The sequence below is a fragment of the Stegostoma tigrinum genome, chromosome 21, assembly GCF_030684315.1.
Source record: "Stegostoma tigrinum isolate sSteTig4 chromosome 21, sSteTig4.hap1, whole genome shotgun sequence".
Lineage (NCBI taxonomy): Eukaryota > Metazoa > Chordata > Chondrichthyes > Orectolobiformes > Stegostomatidae > Stegostoma > Stegostoma tigrinum.
Window position 1 is genome coordinate 31,621,557 of NC_081374.1, and position 20,792 is coordinate 31,642,348.

Below are 20,792 nucleotides of genomic sequence, written 5' to 3' on the forward strand. Positions count from 1 at the left end.
TAAATATAGCTCTTTCCCTTTTTTTACATTTCAGGAGAGGCTCAAATGTATCTCTTACACTGGATGTGAGTGCTTTGGGTAACATAGAACCCATCAAGTCTACCCCTCGAGAAATAACTCTACTGTACCTCAAAACCACCAGTTCTGTGTTAAACCAGGAGCAACTCAAGGAAGCCATAAATAACACACAAGAACTGGAAGCTGAATTTTCGGTAAAGTATTTTCAAGTCATAAGTTGGAAAATAGATCGTATTGAATAACATTTCCTTGTTATGTGCAGCAGTTGTTGGAGCACTATTTGTCTCATCAGACCCCTCCTTGTGGGGGAAAATCAAAGGCTCAGCAATGCAACATATTTCTATCACTAAAGAAAAGTCACTGGACTCAAGCTTTAATTTTATTTTTCTATCCACAAATGCTGCCAGACCTGCTGAGTTTCTGCAGCAATTTCTGTTTGTGTGTGCTATTTATCACACCTATTGGTTCTCATTGTTGTATTGTGTAGAGCATTGTTTCCATGGAAATGAAAACTCGAATGCCAATAATCAAAAATTGAGATGCAAAGAAATAATTTATCTAAGAAGGAAAAGAATTATGTGGTTGACTATAGTCTTCATAAATGACTTAATAAAGAATAGAAATTTGTGCAACACTTTTTTTTCATTACTCACAGTCCTATGACACATATAACTTCCTTATTCAACTTGATTAGGCAAACAAGATTTTTTCCAATTTTTGTAGCAGCCAGTGAATGTTTCCTATAGTAAGGGTGTCCAACCTATGGTCCAGCATATGACCCCAAGCAAGCACAGTGCAGGCCTTGAGTGGACCCAGCACATGGACCTCGAGTGGGTCCAGCAGGGAGGACAGTGGGCCCAGTGCGGACCTTGAGTGAGCCCTTGCTCAATTTTCCAGGATGCGCACAGGACCTGGTATCAGATTCAGATTCGGCAGCTGCTACATCGGCAGAGGCAACATCAACGAGGTAGGTTCAGAGGCAAAAAGTTGCACCAAAGAATTGGCGACTTCATCATTGGTTGGATCCGGCACTGACGGTGATGGCAGAAGGGCATCACACCAACATTGATGAGGTGTGCCCAGAGGCTAGAGATGCGACTCCAATGTTGGTTGGGCCAGTGCAGGTTATGACCATGCACTGGTGGAGCAGTATAAGCCCAGCAGGGAAAGGTGGCACCTAAAGATTGGCAACATCGAAGTTAGTTGGATCCAGTGTAGATGGCAGTGAAGCAGTGGATGAGGATTGGCAGCACAAGTGTCATTGATGGTGATAAGCTGGTTCAGGGCTAATGGACTCTCTTTGATCTTTTGTTTTCCTTATTCTTAAATTATTTAAAATGACAACAAATTGTGGCAACAAATGAAAGCTTTTTCACCGTATTTTATTGTATTCTTACTGTAAAATGCACATGACAATAAAATAATTCATTCATTCATACATACATTCACAGACCACATATAGCCCACCAAAGCATATCATACAACCTGACCTCTGCTTTACTGATAATTGACATTACAGTTCTTTCAGAGGGTTCCTATAATTAATAATAGCTTTCCATTAGAAGAAAATGTAAAAGTGAAAGTTTATTTTTTAAGTATTATGTTTATTTGAAGCTGGAGTTTCAAATGCGGGTAAATACAAGTGAAAGGTTTTGCAAGATGCTACTCTCAGTCAGAGTCCCTTTCTTTCCTGAAGATCATGAACTGGGGCTTATTCCTTTTCCCCACTAAAGAAGCTAAGCTTCTTAAAAAAAACAATGAAATCAGGCTTCCTTATGAAGCTGTGTTGGTTGGGACACTCTATTTCTCTTATGATCTCATCTAAAAGATCAATATGTTGCTTTTGATTTTTGTTTTGATTAAGTTATGTTTATTTTTGTGGCAACTGTTATCTTTCTGAAATTTGGTTACCTGAGAAGGACAGAAATTAAGACAGGGTATCCCAGAGTGTTCACCACTGTCCTTCCCACACATTGCAAACATAGGTTATTGAAATCATTCCAGGTAAAAATACTTCAGGTTGTAGCTTTTTTTAAAAATTGCGTTTAGCTTTCTGAAGGGATTCTCCAAAGTAAAAAAAAATAAACAGAGGCTGCAGTTTGCTTCCATGATATGAATCCAGTATTGTCATCTTGATCTTGAGATGGTCTGAGATGGTCTTCTGCACCCAGTTCTCACCTATTAAAACCAACTGTTAATCATATCCGCCATCTACAATCCGACCCCACCACCCAAGACATTTTTCCATCCCCACCCCTGTCTGCTTTCCGGAGAGACCACTCTCTCCATGACTCCCTTGTTCGCTCCACACTGCCCTCCAACCCCACCACACCCGGCACCTTCCCCTGCAACCACAAGAAATGCTACACTTGCCCCCACACCTCCTCCCTCACCCCTAACCCAGGCCCCAAGATGACATTCCACATAAAGCAGAGGTTCACTTGCACATCTGCCAATGTGGTATACTGCATCCACTGTACCCGGTGCGGCTTCCTCTATATTGGGGAAACCAAGCGGAGGCTTGGAGACCGCTTTGCAGAACACCTCCGCTCAGTTCGCAACAAACAACTGCACCTCCCAGTCGCAAACCATTTCCACTCCCCCTCCCATTCTTTAGATGACATGTCCATCATGGGCCTCCTGCAGTGCCACAATGATGCCACCCGTAGGTTGCAGGAACAGCAACTCATATTCCGCCTGGGAACCCTGCAGCCTAATGGTATCAATGTGGACTTCACGTGTTTCAAAATGTCCCCTTCCCCTACTGCATCCCTAAACCAGCCCAGCTCTTCCCCCCCACCCACTGCATCCCAAAACCAGTCCAACCTGTCTCTGCCTCCCTAACCTGTTCTTCCTCTCACCCATCCCTTCCTCCCACCCCAAGCCGCACCCCCATCTACCTACTAACCTCATCCCACCTCTTTGACCTGTCCGTCTTCCCTGGACTGACCTATCCCCTCCCTACCTCCCCACCTATACTCTCTCCACCTATCTTCTTTTCTCTCCATTTTCAGTCCGCCTCCCCCTCTCTCCCTATTTATTCCAGAACCCTCACCCCATCCCCCTCTCTGATGAAGGGTCTAGGCCCAAAACGTCAGCTTTTGTGCTCCTGAGATGCTGCTTGGCCTGCTGTGTTCATCCAGCCTCACATTTTATTATCTTGGATTCTCCAGCATCTGCAGTTGCCATTATCTCTGTTAATCATATCCTGTCTGCCTTGTAGAGCCGGAAGCAGCTAAGTTCTGTCATCCACGAGGAAAATTTGCCCGTCTCTCTCGTTCTTATCCTCAGATGATTGCTCCCATTCTCTGGTTCCTCAGTAACAATGACATTGTCTCATTGCCTGTCACAATTGTGTAGTTCACAGCAGGCCTCATGATGAGAACGTTGAGGACCTTGTGTTCCTGTACCATTGAGCCTGTCATTCCATGTTTCTTCTACCGAAATGCAATACCTTACATTTCTCTGCACGAAAATTCATTTGCTAGGTATCTGCCCATTTGGCTAACTTACCAATGTTACCTTAAAGTTGCTCAGCATATGCTCAGCATATAAAATTTGTTACTCTCCCTAGTTTAGTATCATCTTCAGATTTAAAGATTCTACCCGCAACGTTCCTCTCCAAATCATGCATATGAATCAGCTAAATTAAGGATCCTAACAATGATCCCTGGGGAACATCACTTCCAACTCATCTCTAATCTGAGAAATGCCCATCTATACCTACCCTCTGTTTCCTATCCTTTAGCCAATATATAATCCATGCTGCCAAGAACCCAGCAATCCCAAATATTTCTAATCTACAAACCAATTTGATATGTGCTACCCAATCAAATACTTTCTGAAAGTCCAAATATTCATAGTTACTACCCTTATCTACTGTCTGTGTTATATCATCAAAGATCTCATTTTAAATTTGTTGGCCATGATTTGCTCTCAACAAAGCCATAATGACTGGTGAGTATTAATTTATTTTTTGTCCTCGTTTATTTATTCTATCCTGTATTATGACGTCCATCAGTTTTCCCACTACTGATGTCAAGCTGACAGGTTTGTAGTTTCTTGATGTAGCGATGCTCCCCTTGTCCTACAGCAGCATTGACAATTCCACAGGCAGTAGGATTTTTCTGGTCGGCATCACCTGTCTTTTAAGTTATTCCTGCTAACCACTGCATTTCTGAGATGGCAATGTTAGATTTGCAAGCATTAATGGAATGGTGCAAGTCACATTGACTTGCTTCTGAAATCTAAGCATGTTCGCCGTGCAAGTATTGCCAATGAGTGAAGAATTGTTTGTTAATGAAATGTTCCTGGGATTTACAAACTTATGCTTCACATATTTGTCCCCTTAATGTCCTAATATCCAGAAGATACGGAACCCACACTTGTGCCCATCAAATTGTCACTGATTGTGCCTACCCTGGGCATTGTCCGAGTAATTTTACAGCTGCATTTAGCATCTAGAGAACGGCGAGTGATGGAAGGGAATGCAGTTGGTAGAGACCATTAGCATCTAGCCCTGCCTTGTTGCCAAATAACCCTCAACGCCTCCATGTCCCATTTTACCTTGCACTATTGTAACAGCCCATTTCCATCTATTACCCAAAAATGGAGACTCACCAGATTGAGCTTCACCTCCAACTATCCTCTCTGCCTCCTGAAATCTGATGTAAATGAATGCCCGCCCTGCTTCTGCATGCTTCCCCAGTGGAGATCACGTTGATGGTACCTACCAATAAAATCCCAAGTCCTGTAGCCTACCATGTCCTCTGATGTTGTTCCACGTGTCCTTCCCATACACCTTGACTATTCCTCAAGCACCATCCTTATTCCTATCTCTGCAAATGCCTCTGCTTTAGTGTCCTGCACCTAAGCCTTGATACCAAACTTGTCTCGTAAGTGTTGCCCCTACATTTCCCCTTTGCATCCTTCTTATTAATTGATGGATAGATGCCCCACACTGCATTTAGAGTCATACAGCACAGAAGCAGACACTTCGATCCAACTCATCCACACCAGACCAGGTTTCCCAAGCAAAACAATCCCACTTGCCTGCTTTTGGCCTATAACCCTAGTAGTTGCTGGATCCAATTGTACAAAGGAGATGAGTTATCACAATTGCCAAGATTACCACAATCACCCATCCCAAGTCAAGTCTCAGACTCGTTTCCGCAATAAAGTCCAAGCAAATTAAAACAAAGCTGTGAATTTTAGTAGCTATTTCTACATTCAGTAAATTCGGAAATATTCAATGATCCTCCCAGCCAGTTGCTTACCCAGTACTCTCTCACTGACGGTGATGTTGTAGCTGAGAGTTCTGCTAGGATCCAGGTTTTGAGGTTCCCTGTTGACCACCAGGAATCAATGGTGGTGGAATTACTGCATCCATTGTGTGGGCAATGGTCACCTGGATGTTGGGCTTGTGTCAGATCTTGGATTTGCTTTGATGAGCAGCTGCTAAACGACATGAATGACTAAACCCAGACTGCTGTGTTTATAAATCCCATTTGATGATACAGGGCTCTTCGCCTGCTGGAGCTAGTCCTGATCATTGCCCGCTCCCTGGACTGTGGTTAGGCAGATCCCCAATTGACTGACCATGGCCAAGCCTGTGGACTGTGTGTAGACAGTGCCCCTTACTGACAATACTGGGACCCCTGACCAACACATCTCTATAACCTTCCCTATCATCCCACACCTTCACTGGCTTGAGGACTAGCCACCACCCAGTTTCCAATTGCACCATTCTGTTGAGTGAACATGCAAGTGTGTTTGATGGCACATGCTGTAGGAGTTAGATTGAAACTTTGATGTGCTGCGCAGGAAGAGATGTTCCTCCTTCCTTCCAGAAAGATCCCTACCGATAAGCAGCTCATTGATGCGTCTGCATTTGAGAACATTTCAGCATGACAGTGTTAATAGCCTTAGCGCTGGCTGAAGTTGAATGGGGATGGCATGGTGAGGCAAGGCAAAGCATGGAGGCTGTGAGGATGCAGATAGTTGCTAAATTAATGAGTAATTGAGTAGCCCTGTACTACAACAAAGTCCAATCAGTGAGGTAATAAAATGTGAGGCTGGATGAACACAGCAGGCACAGCAGCATCTCAGGAGCACAAAAGCTGACGTTTCGGGCCTAGACCCTTCATCAGAGAGGGGGATGGTGAGAGGGAACTGGAATAAATAGGGAGAGAGGGGGAGGCGGACCAAAGATGGAGAGTAAAGAAGATAGGTGGAGAGAGTATAGGTGGGGAGGTAGGGAGGGGATAGGTCAGTCCAGGGAAGACGGACAGGTCAAGGAGGTGGGATGAGGTTAGTAGGTAGCTGGGGGTGCGGCTTGGTGTGGGAGGAAGGGATGGGTGAGAGGAAGAACCGGTTAGGGAGGCAGAGACAGGTTGGACTGGTTTTGGGATGCAGTGGGTGGGGGGGAAGAGCTGGGCTGGTTGTGTGGTGCAGTGGGGGGAGGGGACGAACTGGGCTGGTTTAGGGATGCAGTAGGGGAAGGGGAGATTTTGAAACTGGTGAAGTCCACATTGATACCATATGGCTGCAGGGTTCCCAGGCGGAATATGAGTTGCTGCTCCTGCAACCTTCGAGTGGCATCATTGTGGCAGTGCAGGAGGCCCATGACTGCCACAATGATGCAACCCGAAGGTTGCAGGAACAGCAACTCATATTCCGCCTGGGAACCCTGCAGCCACATGGTATCAATGTGGACTTCACCAGTTTCAAAATCTCCCCTTCCCCGACTGCATCCCTAAACCAGCCTAGTTCGTCCCCTCCCCCCACTGCACCACACAACCAGCCCAGCTCTTCCCCCCCACCCACTGCATCCCAAAACCAGTCCAACCTGTCTCTGCCTCCCTAACCGGTTCTTCCTCTCACCCATCCCTTCCTCCCACACCAACCCGCACCCCCAGCTACCTACTAACCTCATCCCACCTCCTTGACCTGTCCGTCTTCCCTGGACTGACCTATCCCCTCCCTACCTCCCCACCTATACTCTCTCCACCTATCTTCTTTACTCTCCATCTTCGGTCCGCCTCCCCCTCTCTCCCTATTTATTCCAGTTCCCTCTCCCCATCCCCCTCTCTGATGAAGGGTCTAGGCCCGAAACGTCAGCTTTTGTGCTCCTGAGATGCTGCTTGGCCTGCTGTGTTCATCCAGCCTCACATTTTATTATCTTGGAATTCTCCAGCATCTGCTGTTCCCATTATCTCCAATCAGTGAGGTGGTGCCTCTCCCTGCAGGCAATGTGTCCTTGCTGCAGCCTTTCACTGCTAGTTGTCAGGGCATCCAGAACTCAGTTTTCAATTCCACCCATAACAGGGAGGGGCTTCTTCCAACAGTTTTCTAAATGTCACTCAGTCTGTGCTTTCTACATGCCCTGTAAGTGAATTGGAGCGGTTCCCGGATGGTCATGAGGGGTTGGCAAATTTTGGATGCCAATATCCTTAAGGAGGAATGGGCGTGGCTGATGGTGGCCAGGGACTGTGCCCTGAGGTGTGGTTTGAAATTGAGCAGCATGGAGACTCCTTGCAGCCAGCAGTGAGCTGAAATCACCGAGAATCTACACAGATTTCCATGTCAGGATTCTTCAATGTCTAGCTTGTTTGCAGCATTTGGTCAGGTAGGAAGCCGAATTCGAATAAAGCAAGCTGTGGTGTTTGACAATCTATAAAACTCCTTAATTGGCAACTCGTTGCTGCCTAGTGAGAAACTCGCCTCACTGCTTGTCAGAAGTATAAATGATGGAGTTAAAATGTTCCTGAAATAAGCCTCAGTGGACTTTTCATCTGATGCTGCCACAAATCTTCTCATTACCCATGGCATTCACAATGCTATAAGAGTCTGCCTTTTGGATTTGTCTCAAGGCACTTTCAAACATTGAAGATCGATACATATCCTAGAAAAATGGTATGAAATGATTTCCAGAGAGATTCAGTTTGTTTGCACTTTTGTGCTTAAGCAATAGGCCAGCTCTAGTGCATTTCCTTACAAAAAATCTGTGCCACAAGGCCCAAATATTCAGGGCTTTATAAACTCACCCTCATATGCAGCTGCCATGTGTGGAGGAGATTCTGTCTCTGGTTTAGAATTTTATCTGAGTTTTATTAAACGTTGGTTAGTGATAGGACAATCCCATTTTATACCTCAGAATTTTGAACACGAGCAAAGGGCTAACAAACCTGCCAGAGGTTAAAGCAAACCAAAAGCTTCAAAAATAAATCTGTAAATAGCCCATGAACAATGGTTCCAACATTTCCAAATTAACAGGCTTCTTTTTCCACGTTATTCAAATCCATTATTTTAACTGTGATTAAACCTTCAATTTGTTTTGTGCTTTTTAAAAAATTGAGCAAGCTAGAAATCCAGCGCTATTAATATTTATGGAACAGACAGTTCCAAGAGTTGCTCAGAGCAGTTTTCAATTCCACTGATAACAGGGAGGGGCTTCTTGCAACATTTTCCCAAATGTCACTCAGGAAAGTTCAGGGGTCACTGAAGAGGTCAAAAGTTCCAGTTCGTTAGAGAAGGATGCAAACAAGGAACAGAAGCACTCCTCATGTTAGGTAATTTGCAGTTGAATGTATGTTCCTATATAGTGAGGTCTCAGGGAAGCCTGAAAGAAGAAGCCATGTGAACTGAAAAGCCCACAGGCATTATTTTCTGGATGCAACTGAGCAAAATTAGAACTCAGGAAAAACCTATAGTCAGTTTTAGGTTGGTGAAGCTAACTGTCAGTGAGGGGCTAAAACTAGGCTTGTAAGTGAGTACTTGAGTGCAGTTTTCATAGTCCAGGAGACCATAGTTCCAGGAAAGGAGGGCGATTGACCAGAATAGACCGAATGGAAGCAGTTATGTTGAGGCAGTGTATCCTGCAGTGGTTTGTGGGAGGGATTTTTAAGGCCAAATTGGCGCTGGTGAAGAATTGCAATCCCTTGCAAAGTTTAATGAGTTTTGATGACCCACTGTCACATTCACATCTTGGAAGATTTCTTTGGAAATCTATGGGTTCTGTCTTGGTTGCATTGCTTCTTGATGTCTACTTTGTGGTATTGATCACACCGATTACTTATTATCTGGGTTATTATAAAATGTTGTACATATATTCTAGATTGTAATACTGGCTCCAAATTTGTATCATAAAGTGTACTTGTTGCTCTTTCAAAGCCATGGAATCTTGTGGCTTTTTTCTCTGAGCAAGTCCTCCAGATCGCATACTTTGCTTACTCCAAAAATAGAAGTTACTGGTTTCCATCCAGTTCAGGACATAAATTTGGCGGTCTGGGCAGGGGTCATAACATTGTAAAATAGATAATTAAAGTAGTTCATGATAACAACCTGTTACCACACATAAACTCTTTAAACAAAACCGCAAATGTGGAAGAAATACAAAACAGCTGCAGAACTTGAACATATATATTCAAATCTTCTAAGCTTTACAAACAAGCTGCCCCGAGTAGGTTAAACCAGATATATAGTATCTGTTTCAATGCCATTTTGCATTTTCCTTTTCACCAAACAGATATAGTTAAAGGATCCACACTGGTGCCCTCCTAAACACAACTGGTCTTGGCCAAATAAATGAGTATTATGTTGGACGTGTTTGAACATCAGACCTTAACTATTTAACAAATATCTTCTTCAAGGGGATCCTGCTGTGTGTTCTGATTATATGGTTGTCATGATCTCACTGCTATGAATATCTCTTCTTTTTTTGACTACACCATATGCTCCATTTCCAAATACTAAGTTTAGGGAGTAACATTACTGACAGACATCTGTGCCTACCAGTGTGAACACAATGATCAAGCACTTAGCCCTGTAAATATATACGGGTACTCAATGCTGGTGATGATTTCACTCCTGAACACTATTATCTCCCCATCTTGTCCAGTACATGAGTTACTACTGTAAAGTTAAAACTGAATTCAAGGAAAGGAAATAACAAAACATGGGGTCTATTTTATAGTAACTATTTAGGTCTGGGTTTTAATGAAATGCCCACAGGATATACATAGTCAATATAGCGTATATCTTTCCTCATTATCAGCATTATAACCACAGAATCTCATCAGTGTCAAGACACTTATGAAAAGGAGAATTTTGAATATAAGAACATGGAAACATATGAGTATCTGGAATTGATTCATATAAGTCTGACATTTAAGAAACTGTTATATACTTGATAGACGTGATCAGAGTTATCCAGGAGTAAAAATTATGATTGAAAGAAAATTTGAAACTGATTTAAGACAGATGCTTTTTTTGGCAGTCAAATAGAGCATTATACATTTGATACATCATGCAACAGGAAAATAAATAAATGTCTTAAAATGTGTTGTTTGACAAGCTTTCAAGTGCCACTACTGCACATGACCTTTTGTCTTGATTTATTGTCTGGCCAGACATTGGCCCCACCTAGTGGTCACACTGGGTTATTCAGTTCCTTGTTTAGAGTTTTAGTTTCTCTCAAATTCTAATAGGACACGGTGACAAGAGGTTTTGCTAAATGCACATATTCAAGTTTTGCCAGTCTCTGAGGTGTGCCTTTGGTGTGTTGAAAAAATTAGCATCTTTTTCATTATTGCATGATAGTGTCATGTCATAGTTGCTGTATGGCTAAGTTGCATCTGGCTGAACATTATCTTTTCTTAACTAAGCCTGAGTGATGCAAGTCTTCCAGAGGGATTTCCACCACAAGGTCTTGCAGGTTTTCTTGCCATACTGAGCTCATCTCATTAACTACCTCTCCTGCCCCATTGGAATTCATCACGTCTGCTTCTGGGCCTCACATTACCATGGGCCATTCCCAGCACAACTCAACATTGAGCAACTATCCTGGATTCACCCACATCCCTTGCACCCGCATCATCTTTAACAACCTGTTGAGAACATGGACAAGAACTCCCAGTTCAAAGTTGGTTTGCACAGTTGCTCTGGACCTGGCAGACAGGGAAAATTGGCGCTGTGTGAGGAGGGATCCAGAGGACCCAGGTGGTGAAGTGGTGGGACGTTGACATCCCCCAGGATCTGCAGTGGAGGCCGTGACACCAAACTGTGCCAATCTAGTCTGAGCTTGCCACCCTGGTCCATTTCGTATTCGAAATATCGGCTTTCCTGATCTTCTGATGCTCCCTGGTCTACTGTGTTCCTCCAGCTGCCACTGCTTTATCCCTTACAGACACACATGCATGCACACACACATAGACACATACCGAGGGGAAAGAAATCAACTACCTGGGTTTTATGGATGAAGGGAAATCTGGAAAACAACTCAGTAGTTTCTGTTCGCAGGATCTGCTGAGATGGTTTTTGTGCTGATTAGAATGATGCTTCCTGGTCTTTTGTCCCCAGATGCTTTAACTTGTTTGCAGGTGACAAGCTATCCTATGTCTAGGCCCGAAACATCAGCTTTTGTATCTCCTGAGATGCTGCTTGGCCTGCTGTGTTCACCCAGCTTCACACTTTGTTATCTTGGATTCTCCAGCATCTGCAGTTCCCATTGTCTCATATCTCTGCAGGTGACAAGGGTTGGCTGGTTCACAGCTATAAATGATCCCTGACATATTACCTAATAATCATAACTTACAGCAATTGCTGAAGGAAAGACAGACTGCTTCAACAGTTCAACTAGGCTAAAGTGGTTGTTACTGGAGAGAGAGCTCCTGAACAGATGGAGTTATTAAGGCTTCTTGCTGTCTTGTTCACGATCCCAAGCTGTTCAGCTATCCAAGAACAAATCACATAGTCATTGGCAAGCAGGGGGTTTTTGTCATCAATAACTGGTCACTAGTCCACATACCAATCGACTAATTGTTGCCAGCCAAATCTTCATTCGTACATAGCCCTTGGCTTGAGCTTATCTGCAAGTTGCGCTTCAAGTCATACTTAAACAAGGAGCTATATAAATAGTGCTTACAGTGAATTAATTGCTAATAAAAGTACAGCAATCTTTCAGGATTCTTAATTTTTATAACAGTTACTTTTCCCATATCGGTCCACAATTAAAAATACAGAAGAATAAAGAGATATGATCTTTTATATTTTATCTTTTATCATAAAAGTAAATTTACTTACTCTTTTAATCAACGCATTATTAACAGTAACATTTTCAGGAGCTCAGTACTTTTGTTAAATATGCAATAACTCAGATTGCATTCTGATATGTACTTTACCTCCCTCTTCAGCGAATTCCGCCTAATTTTATTGATGCTGATGAGTTGAATATCCCAGGACATGCTTCTAAAAACAGATATAAAACAATTTTGCCAAGTAAGTCTGAAATATAAATGCTATTTAACAACAATCTTTATTGTAAATTGGTGCATTTTATCAAAGCTTTCTTTCTCTAGACTGGAAATGTGGATTATTGTAGCATTCTTTAATATACTCACTGCTATAGAACCAAGATGCATGCACTAATATGATGTTATTGTTTTCTTGATACATGTATTTCTTTACACCATACACAGACAGTCAGAACTATTGAGATTAAAAGCATACCTATTGACTAATAATTTTACCAAAGCAAACAAACTGGGTCTATTTGCTGTTTAAGGACCTGAGTGATTAAAATTGAAAATAGCATAATAAATGATATGGTTACTAGTTTATATTTATGAATTTTTTTATTCTCAAAACAGTTCAAAGAATCCCTTCTATGTAAAAAACAAACTAATATAGACTAGTATTTAAGAATCATATCATATCAAAGAGAAAGGAAGGAAGAATAAAAGAAAGAGGGAAAGCTAACCAGAAAAAGATCTAAAGGAAGAAACAGAGAGAGAGTAAGAAAGAAAGTGTTGATGAGAGAGGCAAAGCAATGTGATGAATTTTATTCCTTTCAGTACAATATCACTGTAGACAACATCAACCACGATCATATTGAATGGTGGAGCAAGCTCAAAGGGCCAATTGACCAATTTCTGCTCCTATATTCTATGTTTCGATATTTGTAATACCCTCACTACCAGTATTTTGTGGCTGCAGTATTTACTATTTATAGGATGCACTGCAATAAGTTACTGAAGCTTTTATGGTCCAGCTGTCAAATCCTGAACTACTCTCTTATAGACAATAGATGAATTGCAGCACAGTTATGTCCTTGTTCCAGTCCAAAGTCATCCATCATCCTGACTTAGACATATTTTCATTCATTCATTGTCACTGCATCTAACCAGGCAGTGTTAGCTTGATGGGAGTGCATTCAGCTCTTCAACTGTGGCAATTCAATCAGTTAACTCATGGAAACCTTCTCACAGGTAACTTGGGTTGGGCAATAAATACTGTGATCTTTGTACATATCCTAAAAAATGAATTAAAAAGCTAACAACTATTCACTATTAAAATTATGCCACAACTCAGGCATTTTAGCCAGCATAATACATATGTGTACTAAAACAAAAATGATCAAAGATTACAGAATGCACAATTTGGAAATAATCTCATCAATTGAAATTTGTGTCACCCACACAGGTACCCAACAACATCTTATTAGAACATAGAACATAGCATAGAACAGCACAGTACAGACCCTTCGGTCCACAATGTTGTGCTGACCTATTATCCTTCTCTAAGATCAAAACTAATCTGCATATCCTTCATTATACTATTATCCATGTGCCTATTTGAGAGTCGCTTAAATGTTCCTAATGTATCTCACCTTATTACCACTGCCGGCAGTGCATTCCACGTACCCCACCATTGTCTATGTAAAGAACCTAACACTGACACCCCCCTCTATACCTTCCTCCAATCACCTTAAAATTATGCCCCCTCATAATAGTCATTTTCCCCCTGGGGAAAAAGCCTCTGACTGTCCACTCAATCTGTGGCCCTCAACATCTTGTACACGTCTATCAAGTCACCTCTCATCCTTCTTCACTCCAATGAGAAAAGCCCAAGCTCTGTCAACCTTTCCTCTTAAGACCTGCCCTCCATTCCAAGCAGCATCCTGGTAAATCTCCTCTGCGCCCTGTCTAAAGCTTCCACATCCTTCCTATAACGAGGCGACCGGAACTGAACACAATATTCCAAGTGAGGTCTAACCAGGATTTTATAGAGCTGCAGCATAACCTCACGGCTCTTAGACTCAATCCCTCTACCCATAAAAGCCATAGTGATATTGTATGGAGAATTGAACAGTTTTTCTTTTCTCATATTTAAAGTAATATATCTGATGTTACCCAGACTTGCACATTTATTATCTATTTTTGTTTCTATAGTTCTCTTGAGTTTACTTCCATACATAAAGATTTCTAGTCATTGCTTTTTTAAAAACTTATATTCCTCTTTTCTCGTTGATGGATAATATTGCTACACTATGAATAAACTTTAACTAAAATTAGCCTTAGAATAGCGAGCACAAAGATAAAGTGAGATGTGGAAAAGGGCCTGTAGAAGTTCAATGAATAGATGAACCAAACGTAGGTATGACAAGACGCATGCAAAATCAATCTGAAGACAGAACCACATTAATTACGTCAAACCTGGCCACAAGCACATGTACTGAAGCAGAGAAGCTCATGGCCGTGCAAATCAAATCGGTTTAATCAAGTTTGGCAAGTCTAACAATATAAGATACACAATTTCGAGCAACTTGATCAAATATTTCAGAATCAGCAAAGATAGTAAACTTCACTTAAAGATACGTCAATTTGAAATATATTTGATCTAATGTAACAAATCACATAACCACACAATTCTTTATCTGGAACTCAAATATTAACTTTTATTTAAAAGAGTCACTTAAATGTCCCTAATGTTTTATTTAACAAAACGCTCCCAGTTTCCTTTGCTTTTAATATCAGTGACAGTCATCAATCTGTCACCAAATTCCACATGGGGAGCAGTACATTTTAATACTTAATACTGCGTGTCTAAATTTCTTTCCCACATTCTTGTCTAAGGTTTGAGCTTCAATAACATGTTTCTTGTGAACTTTTGGGAAGATATCCTTCTTCACCATTATATTTATGTCATGTTAATGGAAATCTAGTTAGAGAACAGATCTCAGTTACCACAAACTGAATTGTTTTATGGTGGAATTGAAGTAGATAGATTATCTTGAACTCTCTTGAACTTGCTCTTAAACTTAATTGGTGAATGGATGTTGAATGACATTGTGTACCTAACTGGTCAGTAACAACCAATGTGTGCTAATATTTGCAGTGAGCATTACCATTATTAACAAAAATATATAGACCCACTTCACATGACACATTTTCCTACATCTGTTCCGATATTGTTCTAAAGTACCATGACTACTATCTTACTATTATTGTGTTTTTTTAATACAACAGAGTATCTATATTTATATAAATATAGATAGTTCTGAGGAAGGGTCACTGGACCCGAAATGTTAACTCTGTTTTCTCCTTCACAGATGCTGCCAGACCTGCTGAGCTTTTCCAGCAACTTTGTTTTTGTTCTATATTTATAGGTTTGTCTTTCACTGTTACTTACTAAAAATTTGTATTTAATCATGTCACACAAGTCACAGTCAGTGCAAAGACATGCTGGCTAGGTGGATTAACCATGGCAAATTCCGGTTATGGAGGTAGGGTCTGGGTGGGATAATCTTTAGAGGGTTGGTGCAGAGTCAGTGAGCCAATAGCCTCTTTCTGCAATGTATAGATGCTATGATTTATGATACAAAACAAGGAAACTTTTCCAAGTATCCATTCCAGCCAACATGCATTCTCATTTCAATGCATTTCAGGATTCTTGTTAGTTTGGTCAAAGTTCCCTCTCTTCTGTATCAATAAAGGATACTCTGTTCAATTTGATTAATGATAACATTATAAGAACATACTTTGCACACTTGGGGCAGGTTTTAAGCACAAAAAACTAAGAGTGTTTGGATCAAATGGAAGGTGTAAATGTTAAAAACCCTGACTCCCAACTCGCCTCCAGCTTGCCCACTCCACTTTATTAGAAGCAGGGAGACAAACTCACACCCATAAGGCAGGCTGTCCATTTAGATACTATAATGAGACTGTATGAATCTGTCATACAGACTGTTTTAAATTTGATCCTAAACCAGGGATTTCTCGAGCTTCAGGAAACCCATTGGCTAAACTGAGAGCAAGACTACTGTCCCAGGATCTAACTGCTTTTCTACTCTTATTCTGAGTTCAGCACTTTTGCCTGCCCAGCTCAATGATTAGATGCATTTTTGAGCCTTCCAATCTCCCCCAGACCTCCCATCAGCATCTAATCCACAAGCTTCCAATTTCTGACCATTCCCCAAATTTGTTTGTTCAGGTGTCTCATACCTTACTCTAGTATACCCCTCTAATGATCAGTCTCCCCACTCCGAGGTCATTCCTTGCCTGATCCTGTAAACTCTTCTGCAGTGTTTCCTGTCAAACTGTCAGTGAGGCTGACATCCAGGCATGGAACCAGTCAGTGATGTCACTCAGAGGTCGTGCAATAAGAACTCCACAGCATATTGGAAATCCCAGTTCCTGGTTTGCCCATATGTTACCTGGCCTCATTCCTGGGAGATCAAAATGTTTTTCTTAAATCTCCACGATTATCCAATAGCAGCCAAATTAGATTATTTTTGTGCTGTAATTTCCGTCCATTTAACATTTGCCCAATACATTCCAGGTAGATTTCACTTGGGCAATTTTATTAATTATATCTTCCATCTGTGATTTTATTTGGTATTTTCTGTAACTACTCTCTACATGTGTAATAACAACAGTGTCTCACTCAACTAGGAATCCAGTTGGCAACATCAAGTGACAACTCTATCATTTTATTTTGCATGATTTGTTTAGATTTTAACCAGTTGCTGCAATGTTTGATATTTCTTTTAAAATTGCCTTACCATTTTTAGACCCACAGACCCGAGTCTGCCTCAGATCAGAAGAGAATGATAATCACCTGAATTCCTATATTAATGCTAACTACGTTCGGGTAAGGTTATTTATATGTTCTTGTAATAGAACATAGGAAAATTTACTTGTCTAACCTCATATCTTGGCTCAGTTTAACTGAGCTCAGTATTAATTTTGCACATGTCCTTTCAATAAATACCTAACAAGTTCTAAATTCCATTTGTTCCAACTACTAATGGGAGACATTGTTGCCTATTTTAATCTTGCGCAAGTAATTCTCAATGGTGTCAGTTAGATATGACTTTCATCTTTCCTCCTGCTTGTTCTATGATCTATCTCAAAACCTTCTAAAGTTACAGTTTATCTTCCTATTTCCAATGTCCTGGACACTTTTTCCTTATTTAAAGTAAGTTGTTTTTCATTTGCCTTCATAAATATTTTTCTATAGACTTGGCTTCCAACATTGAAGTACCAGGAATTCTTTTTAGGCATAATGATTTATACTAGTGTATCAAGTCACCCCAGTGGAGCCCTATGACTTAACCGGTTTATTGTGTTATTGTGAGCATTGACCTCCTGTCATTCCCTGCACAATTTGAATTCTAAATGAATGGATAGAATTTCGTATGTGTGCCTATTATTGACCACCTTTGTTTATCTCTTTCATACAGGGATATGGAGGAAAGGAGAAAGCATACATTGCTACCCAAGGCCCTATGATAAATACAGTGACTGACTTCTGGGAAATGGTTTGGCAGGATGATTGTCCAATTATTGTGATGATTACAAAATTAAAAGAAAAGAACGAGGTATATGAATATAAAAGCTTTTTTTAAAATCCAATTTGACATTTAAAGCCAAACTGTGTTAAAAGATTAATGTCTACATGATTGGCAAGTGGAATCTGATTATAGAGATATTGCGCTGGAGAATGCACCAGTTAATGATGATTGACAGTAAATGCAAGGCCTTGTTTACATGTTAAAGCAAGCAACTTGACTCTGATTGATAAAGCATGCCCCATGAAATCAACCAGCAAATGACTGTAACCTATTTTGCTGAGTCAAAACAAGCACAATGTATGCACATGTTCTTTCTGTCTTCAACAAACAGGGTCCTTGTATTTATAAATATATGTGTATACATACATTAACACAGAGGCCGTTCTACTTATCAGAATCCACTTGTCAATCAATAGGGACTCTTCTGCAGCCTAAATGTTGGTTCTCCTTAAACTACCTAAATCATTATTTGACTTTGTTCAATTATTCTAAATGCACCATTATCATTTAGAAAAACTTATCATACAAACTGTTGAGAACACTTGGTATGAGCAGAGAATATCGAAATGTAAAGTTATTCACAGACTCTTATACTTGGCTTCTTATATTTTCAGAAATGTGTTGTCTATTGGCCAGAAAATCAGGACACCTTTGGCAGATTTGAAATTATTGTACACAATACAAAGGAATGTGATGGATACACTATTCGGGATTTAAGTATTCAGGTACTAAAGCAATAATCGATTTACTCAGTTAATACTTACAAAATGTAACAGATGGATTCAATCTTGTTAATTATGATTTTGGATATTCTCCATTTTCAAAAAAAAGGCCCAGAATTTACTTTCAAAGTAATGAGAGGCTAATTCTTCTCACTTTTATTTGTTTACACATGATACAGTAATTACAGGCAAGGGGCAAATATACAGGTGAACACAAATATTCAGATGCTCCTTTGTGAACTGTAAATCACTGCAGTTAGCTTTACGATGCAGCCTCTGTCTCCCAGGCTAACAATGAAATGCGCTGGGTGGTGTGAAGTTGCATATTTATATAATAGCTACAAAGAAAATAGCGTAGAATGCAAAGCTCTTTACATTTACACTTGCAAGGATTCTGTTCAGAGAATGTTCACTTGGAAGATTCCTGGTATGAAAGGGTTGCTATAAGAGGAATAGTTGAGCAATCTGCTCATTGGAAGTTAGAAGAGTAAGTGATGATCATATTTAAAAATATAATACACTGTGAGGACTGATAGAGTGGATGCTGAAAGGATGCTTCTTTTGTAAAATATAGTAAAACTATGGAACTAGTTTAAAAATAAGAGTTTCCCATTGAAGATGAAAATGAGGCAAATTTCTTCTTTTTAAAAACAATGGGTTTGTGGAATTTCCTTTCTCGGAGAGCAATACGGATAAGGTTATTACATATTTTTAAGGCTAAGTGAAATAGATTCCTGATTAACCAAGGAGTCAAAGAGTAGAGTGTATAGATAGGAAAGTGTACTTAAGCCTACAAACAGATCAACCTTGATTTTACCACATGATGGAACCAGTTTGAGGGACCAATGGCCAACTCCTATCCCTAATTCATTTGAGAGATGTCGGCATTGCTGTCTAGGCCAGTTTATGTTGCAGTCCTTAATATCTCTTAAGAAATTGGTGGTATGGAGCCTTCTTGAACCGTTGTAGTGCTTGAGCTTTAGGGATGTGCTTTTAGGAAATTAATTACTGAATCTTGACTCAGTGACTGTGAAGGAACAGCAACATAGTTCTGATTCAGTAGAGGTTATTGGTTGGAGGAGAAGTTAAATGTGTTTCCATGAATTTGCTGCCCTTATCCTTCTTGATTGTAGGGATTATGTCTTGAAAGGTGTGGTCTAAAGAGACTCAGTGATTGCTATGGGATGAATTCCGAACAGACTTAAAAAGGGAGACAGAAACATGCCATTTCTAATAATTGAGGGGATTACCACAAAAAGTAATAGATATAGAGTTAAATGTAAGTGACTTAGAAAAGAAGAAGCCTTTTTTTAAACACAAGGCTGAAGTGTTGTTGACTTTACTATTGGATTGATGAATGAAAGATAGATTTAAGAATTAATAACATAAGTGATTGAAGAAAGGATGAATATTTTGGAAATAGGATAGGTCAAGTTTATGAAATTAGGTTTAGGAATTGATGATAATCTGGATAAATGCCAACATAGACTGGTGAGGCTAAGTAACCTTAAGCTGTAATGTTATTTCTGTGTAAATATAAAATAACAAACGAAGGAAAAATTAATGTCACTAGCTTATAGTGTAATTAAAAATTTGACAATACATTTTATTTTATTCACTCACGTGGCATCGATGTTGCTAGCTGGGCAAGTGTTTGTTGTTTATCGCTAGTTGCCTGTGAGAAGGTGATGGTGAGGTGCCTCCTTGAATCACTGTGGTCCAAGCGCTGTAGTTTGATCCACAGTGCTGTTGGGGAGGGAATTTCACAGTTTTGCTCTAAAGGAATGGTGATATATTTCCAACTCAGGATGGTGAGTGGCTTGGAGCAGAATTTGCAGATGGCGGTGTTCCCATGTTTCTGCCAAACCTGCCCTTCTAGTTTGAAGTGGGTATGGATTTGAAAAGCTCTAAATGCTCTTCTAAATGAATAATATACAGGTACTTGTTTTATAAAAGCAGTTGAAATCATACAGTGCATTTCTGTGTGGTACAGTCTAAACAGGATATTCAGAGCCAGTTTACATTTGTCAGAGTCAACTAGGATGTAATTTGTTCATTTTCGTATTGTTCTGATTTATATGGAAAAGCCAAGTACTTATCCTCAAAAAGGAGAAAGAAAGAAACAAACAGAGGCAAATCCTCCAAGCCATTGTCAAGTTCTGTCTCATATTAAAGATAAGTAGAATGGCTAACATTTCAATGTAGGAGAATAAGGATGAATACGTGGTAGAAAGAGAAGGCTGGTGATGGGTGAAATTTAAAGAATAAAGTGAACAACAATTTATAGACAAAAAGAAGACTGCAGATACGAGAATCCAAAGTAGACAAACAGGAGGCTGGAAGAACAGCAGGCCAGGCAACATCTGGAGGAAGGGTGCAGTCAACATTTTGGGTATTACCCTTCTTCAGGCCTGGATGTG

The 20,792-nt window shown here is 40.4% G+C and overlaps 1 protein-coding gene across 3 annotated transcripts in view; it reads left to right on the forward strand.

The window, feature by feature from the left end:
- LOC125462719 (receptor-type tyrosine-protein phosphatase R-like) overlaps positions 1-20,792 on the forward strand; it is a 90,658-nt gene that overhangs the window by 59,391 nt on the left and 10,475 nt on the right. For all 3 annotated transcript variants that reach the window (XM_059653224.1, XM_048552991.2, XM_048552992.2), the window contains 5 exons: positions 35-212; positions 12,210-12,294; positions 16,868-16,947; positions 17,540-17,677; positions 18,265-18,375. In XM_059653224.1, the coding sequence (XP_059509207.1) occupies positions 35-212; positions 12,210-12,294; positions 16,868-16,947; positions 17,540-17,677; positions 18,265-18,375 (592 nt within the window). The remainder of the gene's footprint in view (positions 1-34; positions 213-12,209; positions 12,295-16,867; positions 16,948-17,539; positions 17,678-18,264; positions 18,376-20,792) is intronic.